The sequence below is a fragment of the Salvelinus fontinalis genome, chromosome 10, assembly GCF_029448725.1.
Source record: "Salvelinus fontinalis isolate EN_2023a chromosome 10, ASM2944872v1, whole genome shotgun sequence".
Lineage (NCBI taxonomy): Eukaryota > Metazoa > Chordata > Actinopteri > Salmoniformes > Salmonidae > Salvelinus > Salvelinus fontinalis.
In genome coordinates this window covers 49988501-50015605 of record NC_074674.1, presented here as the reverse complement: position 1 = coordinate 50015605, position 27105 = coordinate 49988501, and the positions used below count along the sequence as shown (strand labels likewise).

Genomic DNA, 27105 nt, shown 5'->3' with positions numbered 1-27105 from the left:
AGAAAAATTAACATTCAATTCAATGGCAACAGCTCTGGTGGACATTCCTGCAGTCAGCATGCCAACTGCATGCTCCCTCAAAACTTGAGACATCTGTGGCATTGTGTGGCAAAACTGCCCATTTTAGAGTGGCCTTTTATTGTCCCCAGCACAAGGTGCACCTGTGTATTGATCATGTTGTTTAATCAGCTTCTTGATATGCCACACCTGTCAGGTGGATGGATTATCTTGGCTAAGGAGAAATGCTCACTAACAGGGACGTAAACAAGTGTGTGGACAACATTTTAGAACTATAAGCTTTTTGTGCGTATGGAAAATCTCTGGGATCTTTTATTTCAGCTCATGAAACATGGGATCAACACATTTGTATTTTTGTTTAGTGTATAATATATATATATAACTGAGCTATAATATATATATATTAATATAGGACTCTCCCAACAGCACCATAGTAGCTCATTTTGACTCAAATTATTCAGCAATAATTCCCATGGCAACGGTACATCCAGCTTCACTTCTTTGTGCGTTTCACTTGTTTTCAGATGATGTCATGTAAATACACAACGTTTCCTGTTCAGAATGTTTGTTAACAGGTTATAAAATAATAACATGTCCAGGGGAAGAAGGGGATTGGCCGAGTGATAAGTCAGGGGGTGATGTCATAAATAAAGCCCCTCCCACTCTGTAAATGAAGACTCCACCCATCCTAGATTAGCTGATCGTAGAGCAGGGGTCTCCAACCTTTTCTAGCATAAGAGCTAGAAATGTCTTCAGTTACTCATTTCTTTCTAGCTTTCAAATAGGCACATTCTCCTCTTTCCTGCTACTCAGAAAGTAGTGAACTGTATTTTCTGTCAATATACCTGGTCAAATAACAGTTCATTCATAAACAACTCTAAGGGGGGCTATAAAGTCTTTTTTCTCTCTCCTAAATGATGGTTACAATTGTTCATAGAGAAACAACTACATTATGTTCTGAGTCCATGTCATTAAATCACATCAGAAGACCTATAGAGCCCCACAGTGGAGGTGTCATCACATCAGAAGACCTATAGAGCCCCACAGTGGAGGTGTCATTACATCAGAAGACCTATAGAGCCCCACAGTGGAGGTGTCATTACATCACATCAGAAGACCTATAGAGCCCCACAGTGGAGGTGTCATCACATCAGAAGACCTATAGAGCCCCACAGTGGAGGTGTCATCACATCAGAAGACCTATAGAGCCCCACAGTGGAGGTGTCATCACATCAGAAGACCTATAGAGCCCCACAGTGGAGGTGTCATCACATCAGAAGACCTATAGAGCCCCACAGTGGAGGTGTCATCACATCAGAAGACCTATAGAGCCCCACAGTGGAGGTGTCATCACATCAGAAGACCTATAGAGCCCCACAGTGGAGGTGTCATCACATCAGAAGACCTATAGAGCCCCACAGTGGAGGTGTCATCACATCAGAAGACCTATAGAGCCCCACAGTGGAGGTGTCATCACATCAGAAGACCTATAGAGCCCCACAGTGGAGGTGTCATCACATCAGAAGACCTATAGAGCCCCACAGTGGAGGTGTCATCACATCAGAAGACCTATAGAGCCCCACAGTGGAGGTGTCATCACATCAGAAGACCTATAGAGCCCCACAGTGGAGGTGTCATCACATCAGAAGACCTATAGAGCCCCACAGTGGAGGTGTCATCACATCAGAAGACCTATAGAGCCCCACAGTGGAGGTGTCATCACATCAGAAGACCTATAGAGCCCCACAGTGGAGGTGTCATCACATCAGAAGACCTATAGAGCCCCACAGTGGAGGTGTCATCACATCAGAAGACCTATAGAGCCCCACAGTGGAGGTGTCATCACATCAGAAGACCTATAGAGCCCCACAGTGGAGGTGTCATCACATCAGAAGACCTATAGAGCCCCACAGTGGAGGTGTCATCACATCAGAAGACCTATATAGCCCCACAGTGGAGGTGTCATCACATCAGAAGACCTATAGAGCCCCACAGTGGAGGTGTCATCACATCAGAAGACCTATAGAGCCCCACAGTGGAGGTGTCATCACATCAGAAGACCTATAGAGCCCCACAGTGGAGGTGTCATCACATCAGAAGACCTATAGAGCCCCACAGTGGAGGTGTCATCACATCAGAAGACCTATAGAGCCCCACAGTGGAGGTGTCATCACATCAGAAGACCTATAGAGCCCCACAGTGGAGGTGTCATCACATCAGAAGACCTATAGAGCCCCACAGTGGAGGTGTCATCACATCAGAAGACCTATAGAGCCCCACAGTGGAGGTGTCATCACATCAGAAGACCTATAGAGCCCCACAGTGGAGGTGTCATCACATCAGAAGACCTATAGAGCCCCACAGTGGAGGTGTCATCACATCAGAAGACCTATAGAGCCCCACAGTGGAGGTGTCATCACATCAGAAGACCTATAGAGCCCCACAGTGGAGGTGTCATCACATCAGAAGACCTATAGAGCCCCACAGTGGAGGTGTCATTACATCACATCAGAAGACCTATAGAGCCCCACAGTGGAGGTGTCATCACATCAGAAGACCTATAGAGCCCCACAGTGGAGGTGTCATTACATCACATCAGAAGACCTATAGAGCCCCACAGTGGAGGTGTCATCACATCAGAAGACCTATAGAGCCCCACAGTGGAGGTGTCATTACATCACATCAGAAGACCTATAGAGCCCCACAGTGGAGGTGTCATCACATCAGAAGACCTATAGAGCCCCACAGTGGAGGTGTCATCACATCAGAAGACCTATAGAGCCCCACAGTGGAGGTGTCATTACATCACATCAGAAGACCTATAGAGCCCCACAGTGGAGGTGTCATCACATCAGAAGACCTATAGAGCCCCACAGTGGAGGTGTCATCACATCAGAAGACCTATAGAGCCCCACAGTGGAGGTGTCATTACATCACATCAGAAGACCTATAGAGCCCCACAGTGGAGGTGTCATCACATCAGAAGACCTATAGAGCCCCACAGTGGAGGTGTCATTACATCACATCAGAAGACCTATAGAGCCCCACAGTGGAGGTGTCATCACATCAGAAGACCTATAGAGCCCCACAGTGGAGGTGTCATCACATCAGAAGACCTATAGAGCCCCACAGTGGAGGTGTCAATATGGATGTTCTGAGTCCACGTCAATGCTTAAATCACACAAGGCCATTTTATGGGCGTCTGGAAGAAAAATAACAAATGTAGACTTTTTGGGGTGTAATTCCCCTTTAATTGTGCATCTGGCCCTTTAATTGTGAAACTGGGGTTGTGAGGAATGTGCCGATCTAGTGATGGTTATGGACTGCTGCTGCTCAGCTCATGGCAGAGTTAACAAATAACAGATGCAAATGACGTACTTACTCATGATATGCTTCTGCCAGGTAAGCCTACTTTTGCAGTTAACATTTAATTGAGAAGGTTTTGGCGAAAGTATTTCTGTAAAACCACAAGACGGTTATCATATGAACTGGCTACACACTGAGTGACAGAAAAAATATGCACACCACACAGACAGAGGCAATATTGCTGGAAACTAATTGGCAGATATTGCTATAGGTTTGGCTTTCGAAGCCGATAGTCGCTAACAAGGGGTGGGATAATGTCATCGTTGTGTTGTTAGATAGTAGTTGGGAGCTTGCGGTGTCTGATACTGAAAAGGGCATGTACTTCCAGAATTGTTTGGCGAGCTACTCATAGGTGGGCTGGTAGCTACTGGTAGATGGACCTGTTGGAGACCCCTATCATAGAGCATCACAAGGTAGATCAGCTGATCATAGAGCATCACAAGATAGATCAGCTGATCATAGAGCATCACAAGATAGATCAGCTGATCATAGAGCATCAAAAGGTAGATCAGCTGATCATAGAGCATCACAAGATAGATCAGCTGATCATAGAGCATCACAAGATAGATCAGCTGATCATAGAGCATCACAAGATAGATCAGCTGATCATAGAGCATCACAAGATAGATCAGCTGATCATAGAGCATCAAAAGATAGATCAGCTGATCATAGAGCATCACAAGATAGATCAGCTGATCATAGAGCATCACAAGATAGATCAGCTGATCATAGAGCATCACAAGGTAGATCAGCTGATCATAGAGCATCACAAGATAGATCAGCTGATCATAGAGCATCACAAGATAGATCAGCTGATCATAGAGCATCATAAGGTAGATCAGCTGATCATAGAGCATCATAAGGTAGATCAGCTGATCATAGAGCATCACAAGATAGATCAGCTGATCGTGTCTCTATACTGGTTCTACATAGCAGGCTGATCAGAGGGGCTGGGCTAGTGTGTCTCTATACTGGTTCTACATAGCAGGCTGATCAGAGGGGCTGGGCTAGTGTGTGTGTTTGTCTGTGTGTGTCTTCAGGTCTCTCTGCTAACGTACTCTTAGCTCCAATCTCATCTTTTTTAACTTTAAACACAATCTTCTCCCAACTGTAACAGTTACCTTTATAAACAACATTTTGTAGTGACATCACAGCCTCTGGGCTAAACTGTAACTTTGTCAATAAATACAGTTATGGAGGGGGGAGAGACAGAGGAAGAGGGAAACGTGTCTGATATTCTGAGGGGAGTGAGTCCTGCCTCACCCCTTTAAGGGGGAGGGGGAGTGTCCTTGTGGTGGGCCAGCCAATCACAGAAACATGATGAACGGTTTCCACCAATCAGCTTGGCGACGGCTCCAGCCAACCACAGCGTGGCCTGGTGAGGGTGTTATCCAATCAGAGCAGCATGGTGACAGGCTTCTCCAGGAACTTCCTGAACTCTGCGAGCCACTGAGCGCCGACTGCTCCGTCCACCACGCGATGGTCACAACTCAACGTCACCGACATCATGCTGGCCACGTCAAACCTACACACACACACACACACACACACACACACACACACACACACACACACACACACACACACAACACACAACACACACACACAGTATAACAGAACAGTGTAGGATCAACCTTAAGTTTTAAAGGCCCTGTCCAGTCAATTCATGGGTTGCACCTATGTCACGTCATGCCATTGTTATACAGTGGGGCAAAAAAGTATTTAGTCAGCCACCATATGTGCAAGTTCTCCCAGACGTGTTGCAAATAAATTCATTAAAAATCCTACAATGTGATTTTTCTGGATTTTTTTTCCTCATTTTGTCTGTCATAGTTGAAGTGTACCTATGATGATAATTACAGGCCTCTCTCATCTTTTTAAGTGGGAGAACTTGCACAATTGGTGGCTGACTAAATACTTTTTTGCCCCACTGTACCTGTTCTAGAGACGCCGCAGGGGCAGCCATATTGGTGCCTGAGAGTCAAGTGGTGCCCAGTCATTCTGAACGGAGGCTAATGACGCTTTTCATCAAATTACACCAGTGTGATTTGGAAATACGGTGACATTGCTCAAGCAGGCAAATATTTAGTAGGAACAACTTTGCCTTCATCATGTTGTCACATTTCCTTTAAAACGGATGCATCGACGCTTAGTCAGGCGTCCAACGATATTGTGACGAAACGTGCAACCTATTAATATCGCGATGACATCACATGTATCACATTCAGTCACGTCAACGATGAGCCATTATCATTTACCTGATGACAAGACATCACAGGTTTTGGTAACATAGGATGGGTTAGGACAGGTTAGGGTTAGGATGGTTAGGACAGGTTAGGGTTAGGATGGTTAGGACAGGTTAGGGTTAGGATCTGTTAGGACAGGTTAGGGTTAGGATCTGTTAGGACAGGTTAGGGTTAGGATCTGTTAGGACAGGTTAGGGTTAGGATGGTTAGGACAGGTTAGGGTTAGGATCTGTTAGGACAGGTTAGGGTTAGGATCTGTTAGGACAGGTTAGGGTTAGGATGGTTAGGACAGGTTAGGGTTAGGATCTGTTAGGACAGGTTAGGGTTAGGATGGTTAGGACAGGTTAGGGTTAGGATGGTTAGGACAGGTTAGGGTTAGGATCTGTTAGGACAGGTTAGGGTTAGGATCTGTTAGGACAGGTTAGGGTTAGGATCTGTTAGGACAGGTTAGGGTTAGGATCTGTTAGGACAGGTTAGGGTTAGGATCTGTTAGGACAGGTTAGGGTTAGGATGGTTAGGACAGGTTAGGGTTAGGATCTGTTAGGACAGGTTAGGGTTAGGATGGTTAGGACAGGTTAGGGTTAGGATGGTTAGGACAGGTTAGGGTTAGGATGGTTAGGACAGGTTAGGGTTAGGATCTGTTAGGACAGGTTAGGGTTAGGATGGTTAGGACAGGTTAGGGTTAGGATGGTTAGGACAGGTTAGAATTAGGATGGTTAGGACAGGTTAGGGTTAGGATGGTTAGGACAGGTTAGGGTTAGGATGGTTAGGACAGGTTAGGGTTAGGATCTGTTAGGACAGGTTAGGGTTAGGATCTGTTAGGACAGGTTAGGGTTAGGATGGTTAGGACAGGTTAGGGTTAGGATGGTTAGGACAGGTTAGGGTTAGGATCTGTTAGGACAGGTTAGGGTTAGGATGGTTAGGACAGGTTAGGGTTAGGATCTGTTAGGACAGGTTAGGGTTAGGATGGTTAGGACAGGTTAGGGTTAGGATGGTTAGGACAGTTTAGAATTAGGATGGTTAGGACAGTTTAGAATTAGGATGGTTAGGACAGGTTAGGGTTAGGATGGTTAGGACAGTTTAGAATTAGGATGGTTAGGACAGGTTAGGGTTAGGATCTGTTAGGACAGGTTAGGGTTAGGATGGTTAGGACAGGTTAGAATTAGGATGGTTAGGACAGGTTAGAATTAGGATGGTTAGGACAGGTTAGGGTTAGGATGTGTTAGGACAGGTTAGGGTTAGGATGTGTTAGGACAGGTTAGAATTAGGATGTTAGGACAGGTTAAGGTTAGGATGGTTAGAATTAGGATGGGTTAGGACAGGGTAGAATTAGGATGGGTTAGGATTTGTATTCATTGTGGATCCCCATTAGCCAAGGCAGCAACTACTCTTCCTGGGGTCTGGCAAAATTAAGGCAGTTATACAATTTTCAAAAACTACAATACATTCATTACAGAATTCACAACCCACTAAGTGTGTGCCCTCAGGCCCCTACTCCATATCTACAACGCAAAACCCATGTGTACGTGTATGTGTGTGTACAGTGCGTATGTCATCGTGTGTCTTTGCCTGTGTGTGTGTCTTAACAGTCCTCACTGTTCCATAAGGTGTATTTGTATCTGTTTAAAATCTGATTCTGTATCAGTTACCTGATGTGGAATAGAGTTCCATGTAGTCATGGCTCTATGTAGTACTGTGGAATAGAGTTCCATGTAGTCATGGCTCTATGTAGTACTGTGGAATAGAGTTCCATGTAGTCATGGCTCTATGTAGTACTGTGGAATAGAGTTCCATGTAGTCATGGCTCTATGTAGTACTGTGGAATAGAGTTCCATGTAGTCATGGCTCTATGTAGTACTGTGGAATAGAGTTCCATGTAGTCGTGGCTCTATGTAGTACTGTGGAATAGAGTTCCATGTAGTCATGGCTCTATGTAGTACTGTGGAATAGAGTTCCATGTAGTCGTGGCTCTATGTAGTACTGTGGAATAGAGTTCCATGTAGTCATGGCTCTATGTAGTACTGTGGAATAGAGTTCCATGTAGTCATGGCTCTATGTAGTACTGTGCACCTCCCATAGTCTGTTCTGGACTTGGGGACTGTGAAGAGACCTCTGGTGGCATGTCTTGTGGGGTATGTATGGGTGTCTGAGCTGTGTGCTAGTAGTTTAGACAGACCTCTGGTGTCTTGTGGGGTATGTATGGGTGTCTGAGCTGTGTGCTAGTAGTTTAAACAGACCTCTGGTGACATGTCTTGTGGGGTATGTATGGGTGTCTGAGCTGTGTGTTAGTAGTTTAAACAGACCTCTGGTGGCATGTCTTGTGGGGTATGTATGGGTGTCTGAGCTGTGTGTTAGTAGTTTAAACAGACCTCTGGTGGCATGTCTTGTGGGGTATGTATGGGTGTCTGAGCTGTGTGTTAGTAGTTTAAACAGACCTCTGGTGGCATGTCTTGTGGGGTATGTATGGGTGTCTGAGCTGTGTGTTAGTAGTTTAAACAGACCTCTGGTGTCTTGTGGGGTATGTATGGGTGTCTGAGCTGTGTGCTAGTAGTTTAGACAGACCTCTGGTGTCTTGTGGGGTATGTATGGGTGTCTGAGCTGTGTGCTAGTAGTTTAAACAGACCTCTGGTGACATGTCTTGTGGGGTATGTATGGGTGTCTGAGCTGTGTGTTAGTAGTTTAAACAGACCTCTGGTGACATGTCTTGTGAGGTATGTATGGCTGTCTGAGCTGTGTGTTAGTAGTTTAGACAGACCTCTGGTGGCATGTCTTGTGGGGTATGTATGGGTGTCTGAGCTGTGTGCTAGTCGTTTAAACAGACCTCTGGTGACATGTCTTGTGGGGTATGTATGGGTGTCTGAGCTGTGTGCTAGTCGTTTAAACAGACCTCTGGTGGCATGTCTTGTGGGGTATGGATGGGTGTCTGAGCTGTGTGCCAGTAATTTAAAAACAGACAGCTCGGTACCTTCCGCTTATCAAAACCTCTTACAAAAACAAATAATGAGGAAGTCAATCTCTCCTCCACTTTCAGCCATGACAGTTTGACATGCATATTATTAATATTAGCTCTCCGTGTACATCCAAGGGCCAGCCGTGCTGCCCTGTTCTGAGCCAACTGCAATTTTCCCAAGTCCCTCTTTGTGGCACATGACCACACGACTGAACTGATATCCGTTTGAGACAAAACTAGGGTCTGTAGGACCTGCCTTGTTGATAGTGTTGTTAAGAAGGTAGAAACTAGGGCCTGTAGGACCTGCCTTGTTGATAGTGTTGTTAAGAAGGTAGAAACTAGGGCCTGTAGGACCTGCCTTGTTGATAGTGTTGTTAAGAAGGTAGAAACTAGGGCCTGTAGGACCTGCCTTGTTAATAGTGTTGTTAAGAAGGTAGAAACTAGGGCCTGTAGGACCTGCCTTGTTGATAGTGTTGTTAAGAAGGTAGAAACTAGGGCCTGTAGGACCTGCCTTGTTGATAGTGTTGTTAAGAAGGTAGAAACTAGGGCCTGTAGGACCTGCCTTGTTGATAGTGTTGTTAAGAAGGTAGAAACTAGGGCCTGTAGGACCTGCCTTGTTAATAGTGTTGTTAAGAAGGTAGAAACTAGGGCCTGTAGGACCTGCCTTGTTGATAGTGTTGTTAAGAAGGTAGAAACTAGGGCCTGTAGGACCTGCCTTGTTGATAGTGTTGTTAAGAAGGTAGAAACTAGGGCCTGTAGGACCTGCCTTGTTGATAGTGTTGTTAAGAAGGTAGAAACTAGGGCCTGTAGGACCTGCCTTGTTGATAGTGTTGTTAAGAAGGTAGGAACTAGGGTCTGTAGGACCTGCCTTGTTGATAGTGTTGTTAAGAAGGTAGAAACTAGGGCCTGTAGGACCTGCCTTGTTGATAGTGTTGTTAAGAAGGTAGAAACTAGGGCCTGTAGGACCTGCCTTGTTGATAGTGTTGTTAAGAAGGTAGAAACTAGGGCCTGTAGGACCTGCCTTGTTGATAGTGTTGTTAAGAAGGTAGAAACTAGGGTCTGTAGGACCTGCCTTGTTGATAGTGCTGTTAAGAAGGTAGAAACTAGGGTCTGTAGGACCTGCCTTGTTGATAGTGTTGTTAAGAAGGTAGAAACTAGGGCCTGTAGGACCTGCCTTGTTGATAGTGTTGTTAAGAAGGTAGAAACTAGGGCCTGTAGGACCTGCCTTGTTGATAGTGGTGTTAAGAAGGTAGAAACTAGGGCCTGTAGGACCTGCCTTGTTGATAGTGTTGTTAAGAAGGTAGAAACTAGGGCCTGTAGGACCTGCCTTGTTGATAGTGCTGTTAAGAAGGTAGAAACTAGGGCCTGTAGGACCTGTCTTGTTGATATTGCTGTCAGGAAGGCAGAGCAGAGCTTTATTATGGTCAGACTTCTCCCCATCTTGGCTACTGTTGTATCAATATGTTTTGACCATGACAGTTCCACCTGTGTGGAATCTAAGTGTCACATGATCTCAGTATATATACACCTGTTCTGAAAGGCCCCAGAGTCTGCAACACCACTCGTAATACATAGACCCTCTGGCTTTACTCAAAGACAGTGGCATGTCATTAGTAAAAATTGAAAAAGCAAGGGGCCTAGACAGCTACCCATTATATTTGAGAGGCTTCCATTAAAGAACACCCTCTGTGTTCAGGTAACAGGTAACTCTTTATCCACAATATAGCAGGGGGGTGTAAAGGCATAACACATTATAGCAGGGGGTGTAAAGCCATAACACAATATAGCAGGGGGTGTAAAGCCATAACACATTATAGCAGGGGGTGTAAAGCCATAACACATTATAGCAGGGGGTGTAAAGCCATAACACATTATAGCAGGGGGTGTAAAGCCATAACACATTATAGCAGGGGGTGTAAAGCCATAACACATTATAGCAGGGGGTGTAAAGTCATAACACATTATAGCAGGGGGTGTAAAGTCATAACACATTATAGCAGGGGGTGTAAAGCCATAACACATTATAGCAGGGGGTGTAAAGCCATAACACATTATAGCAGGGGGTGTAAAGCCATAACACATTATAGCAGGGGGTGTAAAGCCATAACACATTATAGCTGGGGGTGTAAAGCCATAACACATTATAGCAGGGGGTGTAAAGCCATAACACATTATAGCAGGGGGTGTAAAGCCATAACACATTATAGCAGGGGGTGTAAAGCCATAACACATTATAGCAGGGGGTGTAAAGCCATAACACATTATAGCAGGGGATGTAAAGCCATTACACCCCCTGCTATAATGTGTTAAGCCATAACACATTATAGCAGGGGGTGTAAAGCCATAACACATTATAGCAGGGGGTGTAAAGCCATAACACATTATAGCAGGGGGTGTAAAGCCATAACACACACGTTTTTCCAGTAGCAGACTATGATCGATAATGTTAAAAGCTGCACTGAAGTCTAACAAGACAGCCCCCACAATTATTTAATCATCAATTCTCTCAGCCAATCATCAGTCATTTGTGTAAGTGCCATGCTTGTTGAGTGTCCTTCTCTAGAAGCTGAAAGTCTGTTGTCAATTTGTTAAATGTGAAATAGCAATGTATCTGATCAAACACCATTTTCCCCAGACGTTGACTAAGGGTTGGTATCAGGCTGATTGGTCGGCTGTTTGAGCCAGTAAAGGGGACTTCACTATTCTTGGGTAGCGGAATGACTTTAGTTTAAGATGGGTTAGGACGTTAGGGTTAGGATGGGCGTCCCTGGGGAAGAAAAGTTTGAAGACCCCTGGTAGTGTATTTACCCTTTTTAATTATCAGCGGGCAGCAGTCTCTTCTCTGAGCCCCCTACTGCCAGTATACAGGCCTGGGGTAGTACTACAGTCTAGTATAGTGTAGTTACAGTAGTAGTAGTAGTAGTAGTAGTAGTAGTATAGTATAGTGGTAGTGTAGTTACCCTTTCTCATTGTCAGCGGGCAGCAGTCTCTTCTCCGAGCCCCCTACTGCCAGTATACAGGCCTGGGGTAGTACTAGTCTAGTATAGTGTAGTTATAGTAGTAGTATAGTATAGTGGTAGTGTAGTTACCCTTTCTCATTGTCAGCAGGCAGCAGTCTCTTCTCCGAGCCCCCTACTGCCAGTATACAGGCCTGGGGTAGTACTAGTCTAGTATAGTGTAGTTATAGTAGTAGTATAGTATAGTGGTAGTGTAGTTACCCTTTCTCATTGTCAGCAGGCAGCAGTCTCTTCTCCGAGCCCCCTACTGCCAGTATACAGGCCTGGGGAGGGTTGATGATCGCTGAGAAGTTCTTGACGCCAAACATTCCCAGGTTAGAGATGGTAAACGTGCCTCCCTGAAACACACAGTTTTAGAGGATTCAACTCCTGGAACCTGTGGGACCAACTAATGTTGCCGAAGTGTTTAACACATTTGTTTTTAGTGTGTAGTTGGTATTTACCTGGAACTCATGCGGCTGCAGTTTCCCGTCGCGGGCCTTGGCAGCCAGAGCTGAAACATCAGAGCTGATAGCAGCCAGTCCTTTGGTGTGGGCGTTGAACACGATGGGCGTTATCAGACCGTTGGGTGTACTCACCGCCACGCTCACGTCCACCACATGGTTCCTACACACACACACACACACACACACACATTAAAACTTGACCTATTCAAAAATTGGTTTTTGGGTGATGTGTTACTGGTTACTGTATGTTTGTACCTTCAGAAAGTATCAACACCCCTTGAATTTTCCCACATTTTATTGTGTTACAACCCACATTTAAAATGGATTAAATTTAGATTTCGTGTCATTAGAATTATGTTTGTAGAACATTTTCGAAATGTATAAAAAAAAATCTAAAGCTGAAATGTATTGAGTCAATAAGCATTCAACCCCTGTGTTAAATAACTACTGTTCAGTCGTGTACAGCACCATCTAGTGGTCAGAACCACCTGGACTACTGTTCAGTCGTGTACAGCACCATCTAGTGGTCAGAATCACCTGGACTACTGTTCAGTCGTGTACAGCACCACCTAGTGGTCAGAATCACCTGGACTACTGTTCAGTCGTGTACAGCACCACCTAGTGGTCAGAATACTACTGTTCAGTCGTGTACAGCACCATCTAGTGGTCAGAATCACCTGGACTACTGTTCAGTCGTGTACAGCACCACCTAGTGGTCAGAATACTACTGTTCAGTCGTGTACAGCACCATCTAGTGGTCAGAATCACCAGGACTACTGTTCAGTCGTGTACAGCAACATCTAGTGGTCAGAATACTACTGTTCAGTCGTGTACAGCACCATCTAGTGGTCAGAATCACCAGGACTACTGTTCAGTCGTGTACAGCACCACCTAGTGGTCAGAATCACCTGGACTACTGTTCAGTCGTGTACAGCACCATCTAGTGGTCAGAAACACCTGGACTACTGTTCAGTCGTGTACAGCACCACCTAGTGGTCAGAATCACCTGGACTACTGTTCAGTCGTGGTCAGAACCACCAGGACTACTGTTCAGTCGTGTACAGCACCATCTAGTGGTCAGAATACTACTGTTCAGTCGTGTACAGCACCATCTAGTGGTCAGAATACTACTGTTCAGTCGTGTACAGCACCATCTAGTGGTCAGAATACTACTGTTCAGTCGTGTACAGCACCACCTAGTGGTCAGAATACTACTGTTCAGTCGTGTACAGCACCATCTAGTGGTCAGAACCACCAGGACTACTGTTCAGTCGTGTACAGCACCATCTAGTGGTCAGAACCACCAGGACTACTGTTCAGTCGTGTACAGCACCACCTAGTGGTCAGAATACTACTGTTCAGTCGTGTACAGCACCATCTAGTGGTCAGAATCACCAGGACTACTGTTCAGTCGTGTACAGCACCATCTAGTGGTCAGAATACTACTGTTCAGTCGTGTACAGCACCATCTAGTGGTCAGAATCACCAGGACTACTGTTCAGTCGTGTACAGCACCACCTAGTGGTCAGAATCACCTGGACTACTGTTCAGTCGTGTACAGCACCATCTAGTGGTCAGAAACACCTGGACTACTGTTCAGTCGTGTACAGCACCACCTAGTGGTCAGAATCACCTGGACTACTGTTCAGTCGTTTACAGCACCATCTAGTGGTCAGAATACTACTGTTCAGTCGTGTACAGCACCATCTAGTGGTCAGAATTCTACTGTTCAGTCGTGTACAGCACCATCTAGTGGTCAGAATACTACTGTTCAGTCGTGTACAGCACCACCTAGTGGTCAGAATACTACTGTTCAGTCGTGTACAGCACCATCTAGTGGTCAGAACCACCAGGACTACTGTTCAGTCGTGTACAGCACCATCTAGTGGTCAGAATCACCTGGACTACTGTTCAGTCGTGTACAGCACCATCTAGTGGTCAGAAACACCTGGACTACTGTTCAGTCGTGTACAGCAACATCTAGTGGTCAGAATACTACTGTTCAGTCGTGTACAGCACCATCTAGTGGTCATAACTACCTGGACTACTGTTCAGTCGTGTACAGCACCATCTAGTGGTCAGAATCACCTGGACTACTGTTCAGTCGTGGTCAGAACCACCTGGACTACTGTTCAGTCGTGTACAGCACCATCTAGTGGTCAGAATCACCTGGACTACTGTTCAGTCGTGTACAGCACCATCTAGTGGTCAGAACCACCTGGACTACTGTTCAGTCGTGTACAGCACCATCTAGTGGTCAGAATCACCAGGACTACTGTTCAGTCGTGTACAGCACCATCTAGTGGTCAGAAACACCTGGACTACTGTTCAGTCGTGTACAGCACCATCTAGTGGTCAGAATCACCTGGACTACTGTTCAGTCGTGGTCAGAATCACCTGGACTACTGTTCAGTCGTGTACAGCACCATCTAGTGGTCAGAATCACCTTGACTACTGTTCAGTCGTGTACAGCACCATCTAGTGGTCAGAATCACCTGGACTACTGTTCAGTCGTGTACAGCACCACCTAGTGGTCAGAAACACCTGGACTACTGTTCAGTCGTGTACAGCACCATCTAGTGGTCAGAACCACCAGGACTACTGTTCAGTCGTGTACAGCACCATCTAGTGGTCAGAACTACCTGGACTACTGTTCAGTCGTGGTCAGAATCACCTGGACTACTGTTCAGTCGTGTACAGCACCACCTAGTGGTCAGAATCACCTGGACTACTGTTCAGTCGTGTACAGCACCACCTAGTGGTCAGAATCACCTGGACTACTGTTCAGTCGTGTACAGCACCACCTAGTGGTCAGAATACTACTGTTCAGTCGTGTACAGCACCATCTAGTGGTCAGAACCACCAGGACTACTGTTCAGTCGTGTACAGCACCATCTAGTGGTCAGAATCACCAGGACTACTGTTCAGTCGTGTACAGCACCATCTAGTGGTCAGAATCACCTGGACTACTGTTCAGTCGTGTACAGCACCATCTAGTGGTCAGAACCACCTGGACTACTGTTCAGTCGTGTACAGCACCATCTAGTGGTCAGAATCACCTGGACTACTGTTCAGTCGTGGTCAGAATCACCTGGACTACTGTTCAGTCGTGGTCAGAATCACCTGGACTACTGTTCAGTCGTGTACAGCACCATCTAGTGGTCAGAACCACCTGGACTACTGTTCAGTCGTGTACAGCACCATCTAGTGGTCAGAATCACCTGGACTACTGTTCAGTCGTGTACAGCACCATCTAGTGGTCAGAATCACCTGGACTACTGTTCAGTCGTGTACAGCACCATCTAGTGGTCAGAAACACCTGGACTACTGTTCAGTCGTGTATAGCACCATCTAGTGGTCAGAATACTACTGTTCAGTCGTGTACAGCACCATCTAGTGGTCAGAATCACCTGGACTACTGTTCAGTCGTGTACAGCACCATCTAGTGGTCAGAATACTACTGTTCAGTCGTGTACAGCACCATCTAGTGGTCAGAATCACCTGGACTACTGTTCAGTCGTGGTCAGAACCACCAGGACTACTGTTCAGTCGTGGTCAGAACCACCTGGACTACTGTTCAGTCGTGTACAGCACCATCTAGTGGTCAGAATCACCTGGACTACTGTTCAGTCGTGGTCAGAACCACCAGGACTACTGTTCAGTCGTGTACAGCACCATCTAGTGGTCAGAATACTACTGTTCAGTCGTGTACAGCACCGTCTAGTGGTCAGAACCACCTGGACTACTGTTCAGTCGTGTACAGCACCATCTAGTGGTCAGAATACTACTGTTCAGTCGTGTACAGCACCATCTAGTGGTCAGAATCACCTGGACTACTGTTCAGTCGTGTACAGCACCACCTAGTGGTCAGAATACTACTGTTCAGTCGTGTACAGCACCATCTAGTGGTCAGAACCACCAGGACTACTGTTCAGTCGTGTACAGCACCATCTAGTGGTCAGAATCACCTGGACTACTGTTCAGTCGTGTACAGCACCATCTAGTGGTCAGAAACACCTGGACTACTGTTCAGTCGTGTACAGCAACATCTAGTGGTCAGAATACTACTGTTCAGTCGTGTACAGCACCATCTAGTGGTCAGAACTACCTGGACTACTGTTCAGTCGTGTACAGCACCATCTAGTGGTCAGAATCACCTGGACTACTGTTCAGTCATGGTCAGAACCACCTGGACTACTGTTCAGTCGTGTACAGCACCATCTAGTGGTCAGAATCACCTGGACTACTGTTCAGTCGTGTACAGCACCATCTAGTGGTCAGAACCACCTGGACTACTGTTCAGTCGTGTACAGCACCATCTAGTGGTCAGAATCACCTGGACTACTGTTCAGTCGTGGTCAGAATCACCTGGACTACTGTTCAGTCGTGTACAGCACCATCTAGTGGTCAGAATACTACTGTTCAGTCGTGTACAGCACCATCTAGTGGTCAGAATCACCAGGACTACTGTTCAGTCGTGTACAGTACCATCTAGTGGTCAGAATCACCTGGACTACTGTTCAGTCGTGTACAGCACCATCTAGTGGTCAGAATCACCTGGACTACTGTTCAGTCGTGTACAGCACCATCTAGTGGTCAGAACCACATGGACTACTGTTCAGTCGTGTACAGCACCATCTAGTGGTCAGAAACACCTGGACTAATGTTCAGTCGTGTACAGCACCATCTAGTGGTCAGAATACTACTGTTTAGTCGTGTACAGCACCATCTAGTGGTCAGAATACTACTGTTCAGTCGTGTACAGCACCATCTAGTGGTCAGAATCACCTGGACTACTGTTCAGTCGTGTACAGCACCACCTAGTGGTCAGAATCACCTGGACTACTGTTCAGTCGTGTACAGCACCATCTAGTGGTCAGAATACTACTGTTCAGTCGTGTACAGCACCATCTAGTGGTCAGAACCACCTGGACTACTGTTCAGTCGTGTACAGCACCACCTAGTGGTCAGAATACTACTGTTCAGTCGTGTACAGCACCACCTAGTGGTCAGAATCACCTGGACTACTGTTCAGTCGTGGTCAGAACCACCTGGACTACTGTTCAGTCGTGGTCAGAACCACCAGGACTACTGTTCAGTCGTGGTCAGAACCACCTGGACTACTGTTCAGTCGTGTACAGCACCATCTAGTGGTCAGAATCACCTGGACTACTGTTCAGTCGTGGTCAGAATCACCTGGACTACTGTTCAGTCGTGTACAGAATCACCTGGACTACTGTTCAGTCGTGTACAGCACCACCTAGTGGTCAGAATCACCTGGACTACTGTTCAGTCGTGGTCAGAATCACCTGGACTACTGTTCAGTCGTGTACAGAATCACCTGGACTACTGTTCAGTCGTGTACAGCACCACCTAGTGGTCAGAATCACCTGGACTACTGTTCAGTCGTGGTCAGCACCATCTAGTGGTCAGAACCACCTGGACTACTGTTCTGTACTGCCTCAATAACTGCAGGAGTAAAAATGTACTTAACAAATCACATACGTTGCATGGACTCATTCTGCGTTCAATAATTGTGGTTAACGTGACTTTTGAATAACTACCCCATCTCTGAACCACACACATACAGTGCATTTGGAAAGTATTCAGACCCCTTGACTTTTCCCACATTTTGTTACATTACAGCCTTATTCTAAAATTGATTTTAAAAAAAAGAAGAAGTTTAGACCAAAAAGCTCTATTTTTGTCTCATCAGACCACATGACCTTCTCCCATTCCTCCTCTGGATCATCCAGATGGTCATTGGCAAACTTCAGACGGGCCTGGACATGCGCTGGCTTGAGCAGGGGGACCTTGCATGCGCTGCAGGATTTTAATCCATGACGGCGTAGTGTGTTACTAATGGTTTTCTTTGAGACTGTGGTCCCAGCTCTCTTCAGGTCATTGACCAGGTCCTGCCGTGTAGTTCTGGGCTGATCCCTTACCTTCCTCATGATCATTGATGCCCCACGAGGTGAGATCTTGCATGGAGCCCCAGACCGAGGGTGATTGACCGTCATCTTGAACTTCTTCCATTTTCTAATAATTGCGCCAACAGTTGTTGCCTTCTTACCAAGCTGCTTGCCTATTGTCCTGTAGCCCATCCCAGCCTTGTGCAGGTCTACAATTGTATCCCTGATGTCCTTACACAGCTCTCTGGTCTTGGTCATTGTGGAGAGGTTGGAGTCTGTTTGATTGAGTGTGTGGACAGGTGTCTTTTATACAGGTAACGAGTTCAAACAGGTGCAGTTAATACAGGTAATGAGTGGAGAACAGGAGGGCTTCTTAAAGTAAAACTAACAGGTCTGTGAGCCGGAATTCTTACTGGTTGGTAGGTGATCAAATACTTATGTCATGCAATAAAATGCAAATGAATTACTTAAAAATCATACAATGTGATTTTCTGGATTTTTGTTGTAGATTCCGTCTCTCACAGTTGAAGTGTACCTATGATATAATTACAGACCTCTACATGCTTTGTAAGTAGGAAAACCTGCTAAATCGGCAGTGTGTCAAATACTTGTTCTCCCCACTGTAAGTATTTGATCACCTACCATCCAGTAAGAATTCCGGCTCTCACAGACCTGTGAGTTTTTCTTTGGGTATGACGCTACAAGCTTTGCACACCTGTATTTGGGGAATTTCTCCCATTCTTCTTTGCAGATCCGCTCAGGTTGGATGGGGAGCGTTGCTGCACAGCTATTTAAAGGTCTCTCCAGAGATGCTCGATCAGGTCCAAGTCCGGGCTCTGGCTGGGCCAATCCTGCGTTGTCTTGGCTGTGTGCTGAAGGTGAACCTTCACCCCCAGTCTGAGGTCCTGAGCACTCTGGGGCAGGTTTTCAACAATGATCTCTCTGTACTTTCCTCCATTCATCTTTGCCTCGATCCTGTCTAGTCTCCCAGTCCCTGCCGCTGAAAAACATCCCAACAGCATGATGCTGCTACCACCATGCTTCACCGTAGGGATGGTGCCAGGTTTCCTCCAGACATGACGCTTGGCATTCAGCCCAGAGTTTGATCTTGGTTTCATCAGACCAGAGTATCTTGTTTCTCATGGTCTGAGAGTCTTTAGGTGCCTTCCGGCAAACTCCAAGTGGGCTGTCATGTGCCTTTTACAGAGGAGTGGCTTCCATCTGGCCACTCTACCATAAAGGCCTGATTGGTGGAGTGCTGCAGAGATGGTTGTCCTTCTGGAAAGTTCTTCCATCTCCACAGAGGAACTCTGGAGCTCTGTCAGAGTGACCATCGGGTTCTTGGTCACCTCCCTGACATAGGCCCTTCTCCCCCGATTGCTCAGTTTGGCCAGGCGGCCAGCTCTAGGAAGAGTCTTGGTGATTCCAAACTTCTTCCATTTAAGAAAGATGGGGGCCACTGTGTTCTTGGGGACCTTGAATGCTGCAGAAATGTTTTCGTACCCTTCTCCAGATCTGTGCCTCGACACAATCCTGTCTCGGCGCTATACGGACAATTCCTTCGATCTCATGGCTTGGTTTTTGCTCTGACATGCACTGTCAACAGTGGGACCTTATATAGACAGGTGTGTGCCTTTACAAATCATGTCCAATCCATTGAATTTACCACAGGTGAACTCCAATCCAGTTGGAGAAACATCTCAAGGGTGATCAATGGAAACAGGATGCACCGGAGCTCAATTTCAAGTCTCAGAGCAAAGGGTCTGAATACTTATGTAAATAAGATATGTTTTTTTTGTTTTTAATACATTTGCAAACATTTCTAAAAACCTGTTTTTGCCCAAAGCACAATGGGCAAATGTTATACAATCTAGAAAGACTCACAGCTGTAATCGCCTCCAAAGGTGCTTCTACAAAGTATTGGTCTCAGGGGTGTGAATACTTATGTAAATGAGATGTCTGTAGTTCATTCTCAATACATTTACAAAAATGTCTAAAAACTTGTTTTCACTTTGTCATTATGGGGTATTGTGTTTAGATGAGTGAGAGAAATCAAACAACAAAATGTGGAAAAAGTCAAGGGCTGGGAATACTTTCTGAAGGCACTGTATGTGTGAAGGAGCGCGGGAGACGGAGAGCGCGGGAGACGGAGAGCGCGGGAGACGGAGAGCGCGGGAGACGGAGAGCGCGGGAGACGGAGAGCGCGGGAGACTGAGAGCGCGGGAGACGGAGAGCGCGGGAGACGGAGAGCGCGGGAGACGGAGAGCGCGGGAGACTGAGAGCGCGGGAGACGGAGAGCGCGGGAGACGGAGAGCGCGGGAGACGGAGAGCGCGGGAGACGGAGAGCGCGGGAGACGGAGAGCGCGGGAGACGGAGCGCGCGGGAGACGGAGCGCGCGGGAGACGGAGCGCGCGGGAGACGGAGCGCGCGGGAGACGGAGAGCGCGGGAGACGGAGAGCGCGGGAGACGGAGAGCGCGGGAGACGGAGCGCGCGGGAGACGGAGAGCGCGGGAGACGGAGAGCGCGGGAGACGGAGAGCGCGGGAGACGGAGAGCGCGGGAGACGGAGAGCGCGGGAGACGGAGAGCGCGGGAGACGGAGAGCGCGGGAGACGGAGAGCGCGGGAGACGGAGAGCGCGGGAGACGGAGAGCGCGGGAGACGGAGAGCGCGGGAGACGGAGAGCGCGGGAGACGGAGAGCGCGGGAGACGGAGAGCGCGGGAGACGGAGAGCGCGGGAGACTCGTACATTTCCTCAGTGAAAACAATGTACTGAGCAAATGTCAAAATTGCCTTTTTACCAAGTTACCGTACGACAGACCACGTATTCACCCTGCACACCACAATAAACAAACAAACAAACAAAGGCAAAGTCTTTTCATGCTTTGTTGATTTTTTAAAAAAGACTCCATTTGGCATGAGGGTCTGTATCGTATAGCGGCAGGGAGCGCGGGAGACAGCGTAGCCTAGTGGTTAGAGCGTTGGACTAGTAACCGAAAGGTTGCAAGTTCGGATCCCCGAGCTGATAAGGTACAAATCTGTCGTTCTGCCCCTGAACAAGGCAGTTAACCCACTGTTCCTAGGCCGTCATTGAAAATAAGAATTTGTTCTTAACTGACTTGCCTAGTTAAATAAAGATAAAATTATAATTAAAAGTATAGTGTGTGTGTGGCAGGCTTATAATGATGGCAAAACACAACAGTTGAGGGTGTGCTGACCCTGGTGCTAGAGGGGGTACAGCTGGAGTGTGCTGACCCTGGTGCTAGAGGGGGTACAGCTGGAGTGTGCTGACCCTGGTGCTAGAGGGGGTACAGCTGGAGTGTGCTGACCCTGGTGCTAGAGGGGGTACAGCTGGAGTGTGCTGACCCTGGTGCTAGAGGGGGTACAGCTGGAGTGTGCTGACCCTGGTGCTAGAGGGGGTACAGCTGGAGTGTGCTGACCCTGGTGCTAGAGGGGGTACAGCTGGAGTGTGCTGACCCTGGTGCTAGAGGGGGTACAGCTGGAGTGTGCTGACCCTGTTGCTAGAGGGGGTACAGCTGGAGTGTGCTGACCCTGGTGCTAGAGGGGGTACAGCTGGAGTGTGCTGACCCTGGTGCTAGAGGGGGTACAGCTGGAGTGTGCTGACCCTGGTGCTAGAGGGGGTACAGCTGGAGTGTGCTGACCCTGGTGCTAGACGGGGTACAGCTGGAGTGTGCTGACCCTGGTGCTAGAGGGGGTACAGCTGGAGTGTGCTGACCCTGGTGCTAGAGGGGGTACAGCTGGAGTGTGCTGACCCTGGTGCTAGAGGGGGTACAGCTGGAGTGTGCTGATCCTGGTGCTAGAGGGGGTACAGCTGGAGGTTGAATGTTTGAAGGGATACGGCACTATAAAACGTTTGGGAATCACTGCTCTAGAGCACACAAAAAAACGATACATACTTCGGCCTAAACATCAGCGCAACAAGTAACTTGCACAAAGCTGTGAACGAGCTGAGAGGGGCCTTCTATGCCATCAAAATGAACATTCAATTCAACATACCAACTAGGATCTGGTTAAACATACTTGAATCAGTTATAGATGGTTGTGAGGTCTGGGGTCCAACTAAGAATTCACAAAATGGGACAAACACCAGATTGAGACTCTGCATGCAGAATTCTGCTAAAATATCCTCCGTGTACAACATAAAGAGACAGACACGGGGAGACAGACACGGGGAGACAGACACAGGGAGACAGACAGAAAGAGGTAGAGTATGTACTTACTGTCGGATGACAGAGTCGAGCCACTGGGAGTTGGCTTCCGGGACCTTGAGGCAGGCCAGAGCGCTGGCTTTAATGATGAAATCATTCACACTCAGCTTGATGTTCTGGGCCTTTACCTCCTAGGAAGGAGAGTACAGTATTACTTTATTAATCCCATTTGGGAAATTGTTTTATTTGACACTGGAAATAAATTGGTCTCTCTGTAATTAATGAAAGCAGCTAGATTCCTGGCGTTGCATTTCCCCCCAGCTTTAAGATAAAAACAAATAGACTGGGTTTTATCGTCTGCTGCCAATGCTCGGCTCAGAGCTGTAGAAAGCTGGGAAGAAACCTATGGTCATTGGTGGAAACATGAAATCAGCTGATACAAATGGACCAATAGAGATTATTTGGGAGGTTGGTGGAAAGTAACATATGAAATCAGATTATATAATAGGCCAATTTGTCTTCATGCTTTTTGTTCTATGTTGCTCTGTCTGTATGCTATGTCTTGCTTGTTCTATGTTGCTCTGTCTGTATGCTACGTCTTGTTCTATGTTGCTCTGTCTGTATGCTACGTCTTGTTCTATGTTGCTCTGTCTGTATGCTACGTCTTGCTTGTTCTATGTTGCTCTGTCTGTATGCTATGTCTTGCTTGTTCTATGTTGCTCTGTCTGTATGCTACGTCTTGTTCTATGTTGCTCTGTCTGTATGCTACGTCTTGTTCTATGTTGCTCTGTCTGTATGCTACGTCTTGTTCTATGTTGCTCTGTCTGTATGCTACGTCTTGCTTGTCCTATGTTGCTCTGTCTGTATGCTACGTCTTGCTTGTCCTATGTTGCTCTGTCTGTATGCTACGTCTTGCTTGTCCTATGTTGCTCTGTCTGTATGCTACGTCTTGCTTGTCCTATGTTGCTCTGTCTGTATGCTACGTCTTGCTTGTCCTATGTTGCTCTGTCTCTATGCTACGTCTTGCTTGTCCTATGTTGCTCTGTCTGTATGCTACGTCTTGTTCTATGTTGCTCTGTCTGTATGCTACGTCTTGCTCGTCCTATGTTGCTCTGTCTGTATGCTACGTCTTGTTCTATGTTGCTCTGTCTGTATGCTACGTCTTGTTCTATGTTGCGCTGTCTGTATGCTACGTCTTGCTCGTCCTATGTTGCGCTGTCTGTATGCTACGTCTTGTTCTTTGTTGCTCTGTCTGTATGCTACGTCTTGTTCTATGTTGCTCTGTCTGTATGCTATGTCTTGCTTGTTCTATGTTGCTCTGTCTGTATGCTACGTCTTGTCCTATGTTGCTCTGCGTGTGCTCACTGCTCAATGATTGTGTATATTGTAATTGTTTTTAATAACCTGCCCAGGGACTGCGGTTGAAAATTAGCCGACTAGCTAAAACCGTCCCTTTTACTGAAACGTTGATTAATGTGCAACTGTCCCTGTAACAATAACATAAACAACTCAATATAGATTATTGTAGAGGTTGTTATGAACTTGTCAGTTGTTGTGAATTAAATTGATGAAATCTAAAAGGACTCAGTTAAAGGAGAAGTTGTTAGGCCCCTTGTCAGCGATAGCTCTTTTCTTTGGGTATTTGTCACGACTGTGGGTGCTTGTATTTACACATACTTCAGTCCTTTCAAATGTCCTGACGAAGAACTGTGGATCCATTTTGTATCCACCTGGGCAGATGTAGCACCGGAAATACTGAGTGTTGACGCTGCGCTGGCGTCAAGCACCAACGTCTCTCCAAGTAGCGGTCGTTTTTAAATGTGCTTCTCTCCTCCGAGGGAACAACGGCTGATTCAAAGGGGGTGGATTTCAAAACTCTTCTGTGATAGGGAGCCCGTCAGACACACGAGTCTCCTTAGCCTCCTTCTCCTTAGCCTCCTTCTCCTTAGCCTCCTTCTCCTCCCTCTCCTTAGCCTCCCTCTCCTTAGCCTCCCTCTCCTTAGCCTCCCTCTCCTTAGCCTCCCTCTCCTTAGCCTCCTTCTCCTTAGCCTCCTTCTCCTCCCTCTCCTTCTCCTCCCTCTCCTTCTCCTCCCTCTCCTTAGCCTCCCTCTCCTTAGCCTCCCTCTCCTTAGCCTCCCTCTCCTTAGACTCCCTCTCCTTAGCCTCCTTCTCCTCCCTCTCCTTCTCCTCCCTCTCCTTCTCCTCCCTCTCCTTCTCCTCCCTCTCCTTAGCCTCCCTCTCCTTAGCCTCCCTCTCCTTAGCCTCCCTCTCCTTAGCCTCCCTCTCCTTCTCCTCCCTCTCCTTAGCCTCCCTCTCCTTAGCCTCCCTCTCCCGAGCCTCCTTCTCCCGAGCCTCCTTCTCCCGAGCCTCCTTCTCCTTAGCCTCCTTCTCCTGAGCCTCCTTCTCCTCCCTCTCCTTCTCCTCCCTCTCCTGAGCCTCCTTCTCCTTAGCCTCCCTCTCCTTAGCCTCCCTCTCCTTAGCCTCCCTCTCCTTAGCCTCCCTCTCCTTAGCCTCCCTCTCCTTAGCCTCCTTCTCCTTAGCCTCCTTCTCCTTAGCCTCCTTCTCCTTAGCCTCCTTCTCCTTAGCCTCCTTCTCCTTAGCCTCCTTTCGACTACTGATTATTCATTCATTAACACTCTCCTACATAAGACCACCATTCACCAGTTTCCGGGTCACGGAGAAGTTGAGGAGAGGACAGACTTTTCCCAGAATCTCACGTCTCTCAGGCATGCTAAGAACCTCATCAAGGTGCTGGGGGTCAAGCTGACAGGTCATTTATGTTGATAGACCCCACGAGGTACAGATGGACCCAGGCAACCTCTCTACTAGGGAGTTGGAGTCCTGTCTATTCACAGAGTAAAGGGTTAGACAGAGACAGACGACAGACAGCCAGCCAGACGACAGACAGAGAGACAGACGACAGACAGAGAGACAGACGACAGACAGAGAGACAGACGACAGACAGAGAGACAGACAGAGAGACAGACGACAGACAGCCAGCCAGACGACAGACAGAGAGACAGACGACAGACAGACAGAGAGACAGACAGACAGCCAGACGACAGCCAGAGAGACAGACGACAGACAGAGAGACAGACGACAGACAGAGAGACAGACGACAGACAGAGAGACAGACAGACAGACAGACAGAGAGACAGACGACAGACAGACAGCCAGAGAGACAGACGACAGACAACAGACAGACAGCCAGAGAGACAGACGACAGAGAGACAGACAGAGAGACAGACGACAGACAGAGAGACAGACAGAGAGACAGACAGACTCACAGCGTTGAGCTCCATGCGTAGTTCTAGGACGTGGTCCATGTTGACGTCAACAGACAGGTAGTAGTGGGGAATGGTCTGCTTGGACTGCATCAACCTCTGGGCTATCACCTAGGTAACAACAAGAACAATATCACCTGGACACACAGAACAATGTTTAACATAATGGTGAAGATATCTTTCAGATACGTGTGTTAACTGGTGTGTGTGTACGTGTGTTAACTGGTGTGTGTGTACGTGTGTTAACTGGTGTGTGTGTACGTGTGTTAACTGGTGTGTGTACGTGTGTTAACTGGTGTGTGTGTGTACGTGTGTTAGTGCTAAGCGATTGGTGCGTTTTGAGGTCGGTTCAGTATCTATAATCACAGTTATTTTAAAACATTAAATGTATTATGAAATAATGAAAAAATATTTGAGTATTTCAATGAAAATTCCAAAGCCAATATTTCAGTTGTGTATATTACTTAGTTTTTATTTGATTACTTTATTATATTTAATTCCTTAAAGTCTAGTCTTTAGTCCTCCTATTCGCCATACTGTAGTCTTTAGTCCTCCTATTCGCCATACTGTAGTCTTTAGTCCTCCTATTCACCATACCGTAGTCTTCAGTGCTCCTATTCGCCATACTGTAGTCTTTAGTCCTCCTATTCACCATACTGTAGTCTTTAGTCCTCCTATTCACCATACTGTAGTCTTTAGTCCTCCTATTCACCATACTGTAGTCTTTAGTCCTCCTATTCGCCATACTGTAGTCTTTAGTCCTCCTATTCGCCATACTGTAGTCTTTAGTCCTCCTATTCACCATACTGTAGTCTTTAGTCCTCCTATTCACCATACTGTAGTCTTCAGTCCTCCTATTCACCATACTGCAGTCTTTAGTCCTCCTATTCACCATACTGCAGTCTTTAGTCCTCCTATTCGCCATACTGTAGTCTTTAGTCCTCCTATTCACCATACTGTAGTCTTTAGTCCTCCTATTCACCATACTGTAGTCTAGTCCTCCTATTCGCCATACCGTAGTCTTTAGTCCTCCTATTCGCCATACCGTAGTCTTCAGTGCTCCTATTCGCCATACCGTAGTCTTCAGTGCTCCTATTCGCCATACCGTAGTCTTCAGTCCTCCTATTCGCCATACCGTAGTCTTCAGTCCTCCTATTCGCCATACCGTAGTCTTTAGCCCTCCTATTCGCCATACCGTAGCCTTTAGCCCTCCTATTCGCCATACCGTAGCCTTTAGTCCTCCTATTCGCCATACCGTAGCCTTTAGTCCTCCTATTCGCCATACCGTAGTCTTTAGTCCTCCTATTCGCCATACCGTAGTCTTTAGTCCTCCTATTCGCCATACCGTAGTCTTTAGTCCTCCTATTCGCCATACCGTAGTCCTTAGTCCTCCTATTCGCCATACCGTAGTCTTCAGTGCTCCTATTCGCCATACCGTAGTCTTCAGTCCTCCTATTCGCCATACCGTAGTCTTCAGTCCTCCTATTCGCCATACTGTAGTCTTTAGTCCTCCTATTCGCCATACTGTAGTCTTTAGTCCTCCTATTCGTCATACTGTAGTCTTTAGTCCTCCTATTCACTATACTGTAGTCTTTAGTCCTCCTATTCACCATACTGTAGTCTTTAGTCCTCCTATTCACCATACTGTAGTCTTTAGTCCTCCTATTCACCATACTGTAGTCTTTAGTCCTCCTATTCAC

At 46.9% G+C, this 27105-nt stretch overlaps 1 protein-coding gene across 1 annotated transcript in view; it reads right to left on the bottom strand.

Moving 5' to 3' along the window:
- Window positions 1-456: 456 nt before the first annotated feature.
- LOC129864248 (dihydrolipoyllysine-residue acetyltransferase component of pyruvate dehydrogenase complex, mitochondrial-like) overlaps window positions 457-27105 on the bottom strand; it is a 61802-nt gene continuing 35153 nt past the window's right edge. The window contains exons 10-14 of the mRNA XM_055936957.1: window positions 25409-25516; window positions 22194-22312; window positions 12041-12203; window positions 11670-11935; window positions 457-4909 (exon numbers count right to left, since the gene is read on the bottom strand). Of these exons, the coding sequence (XP_055792932.1) occupies window positions 11795-11935; window positions 12041-12203; window positions 22194-22312; window positions 25409-25516 (531 nt within the window). The 3' untranslated portion in view covers window positions 457-4909; window positions 11670-11794. The remainder of the gene's footprint in view (window positions 4910-11669; window positions 11936-12040; window positions 12204-22193; window positions 22313-25408; window positions 25517-27105) is intronic.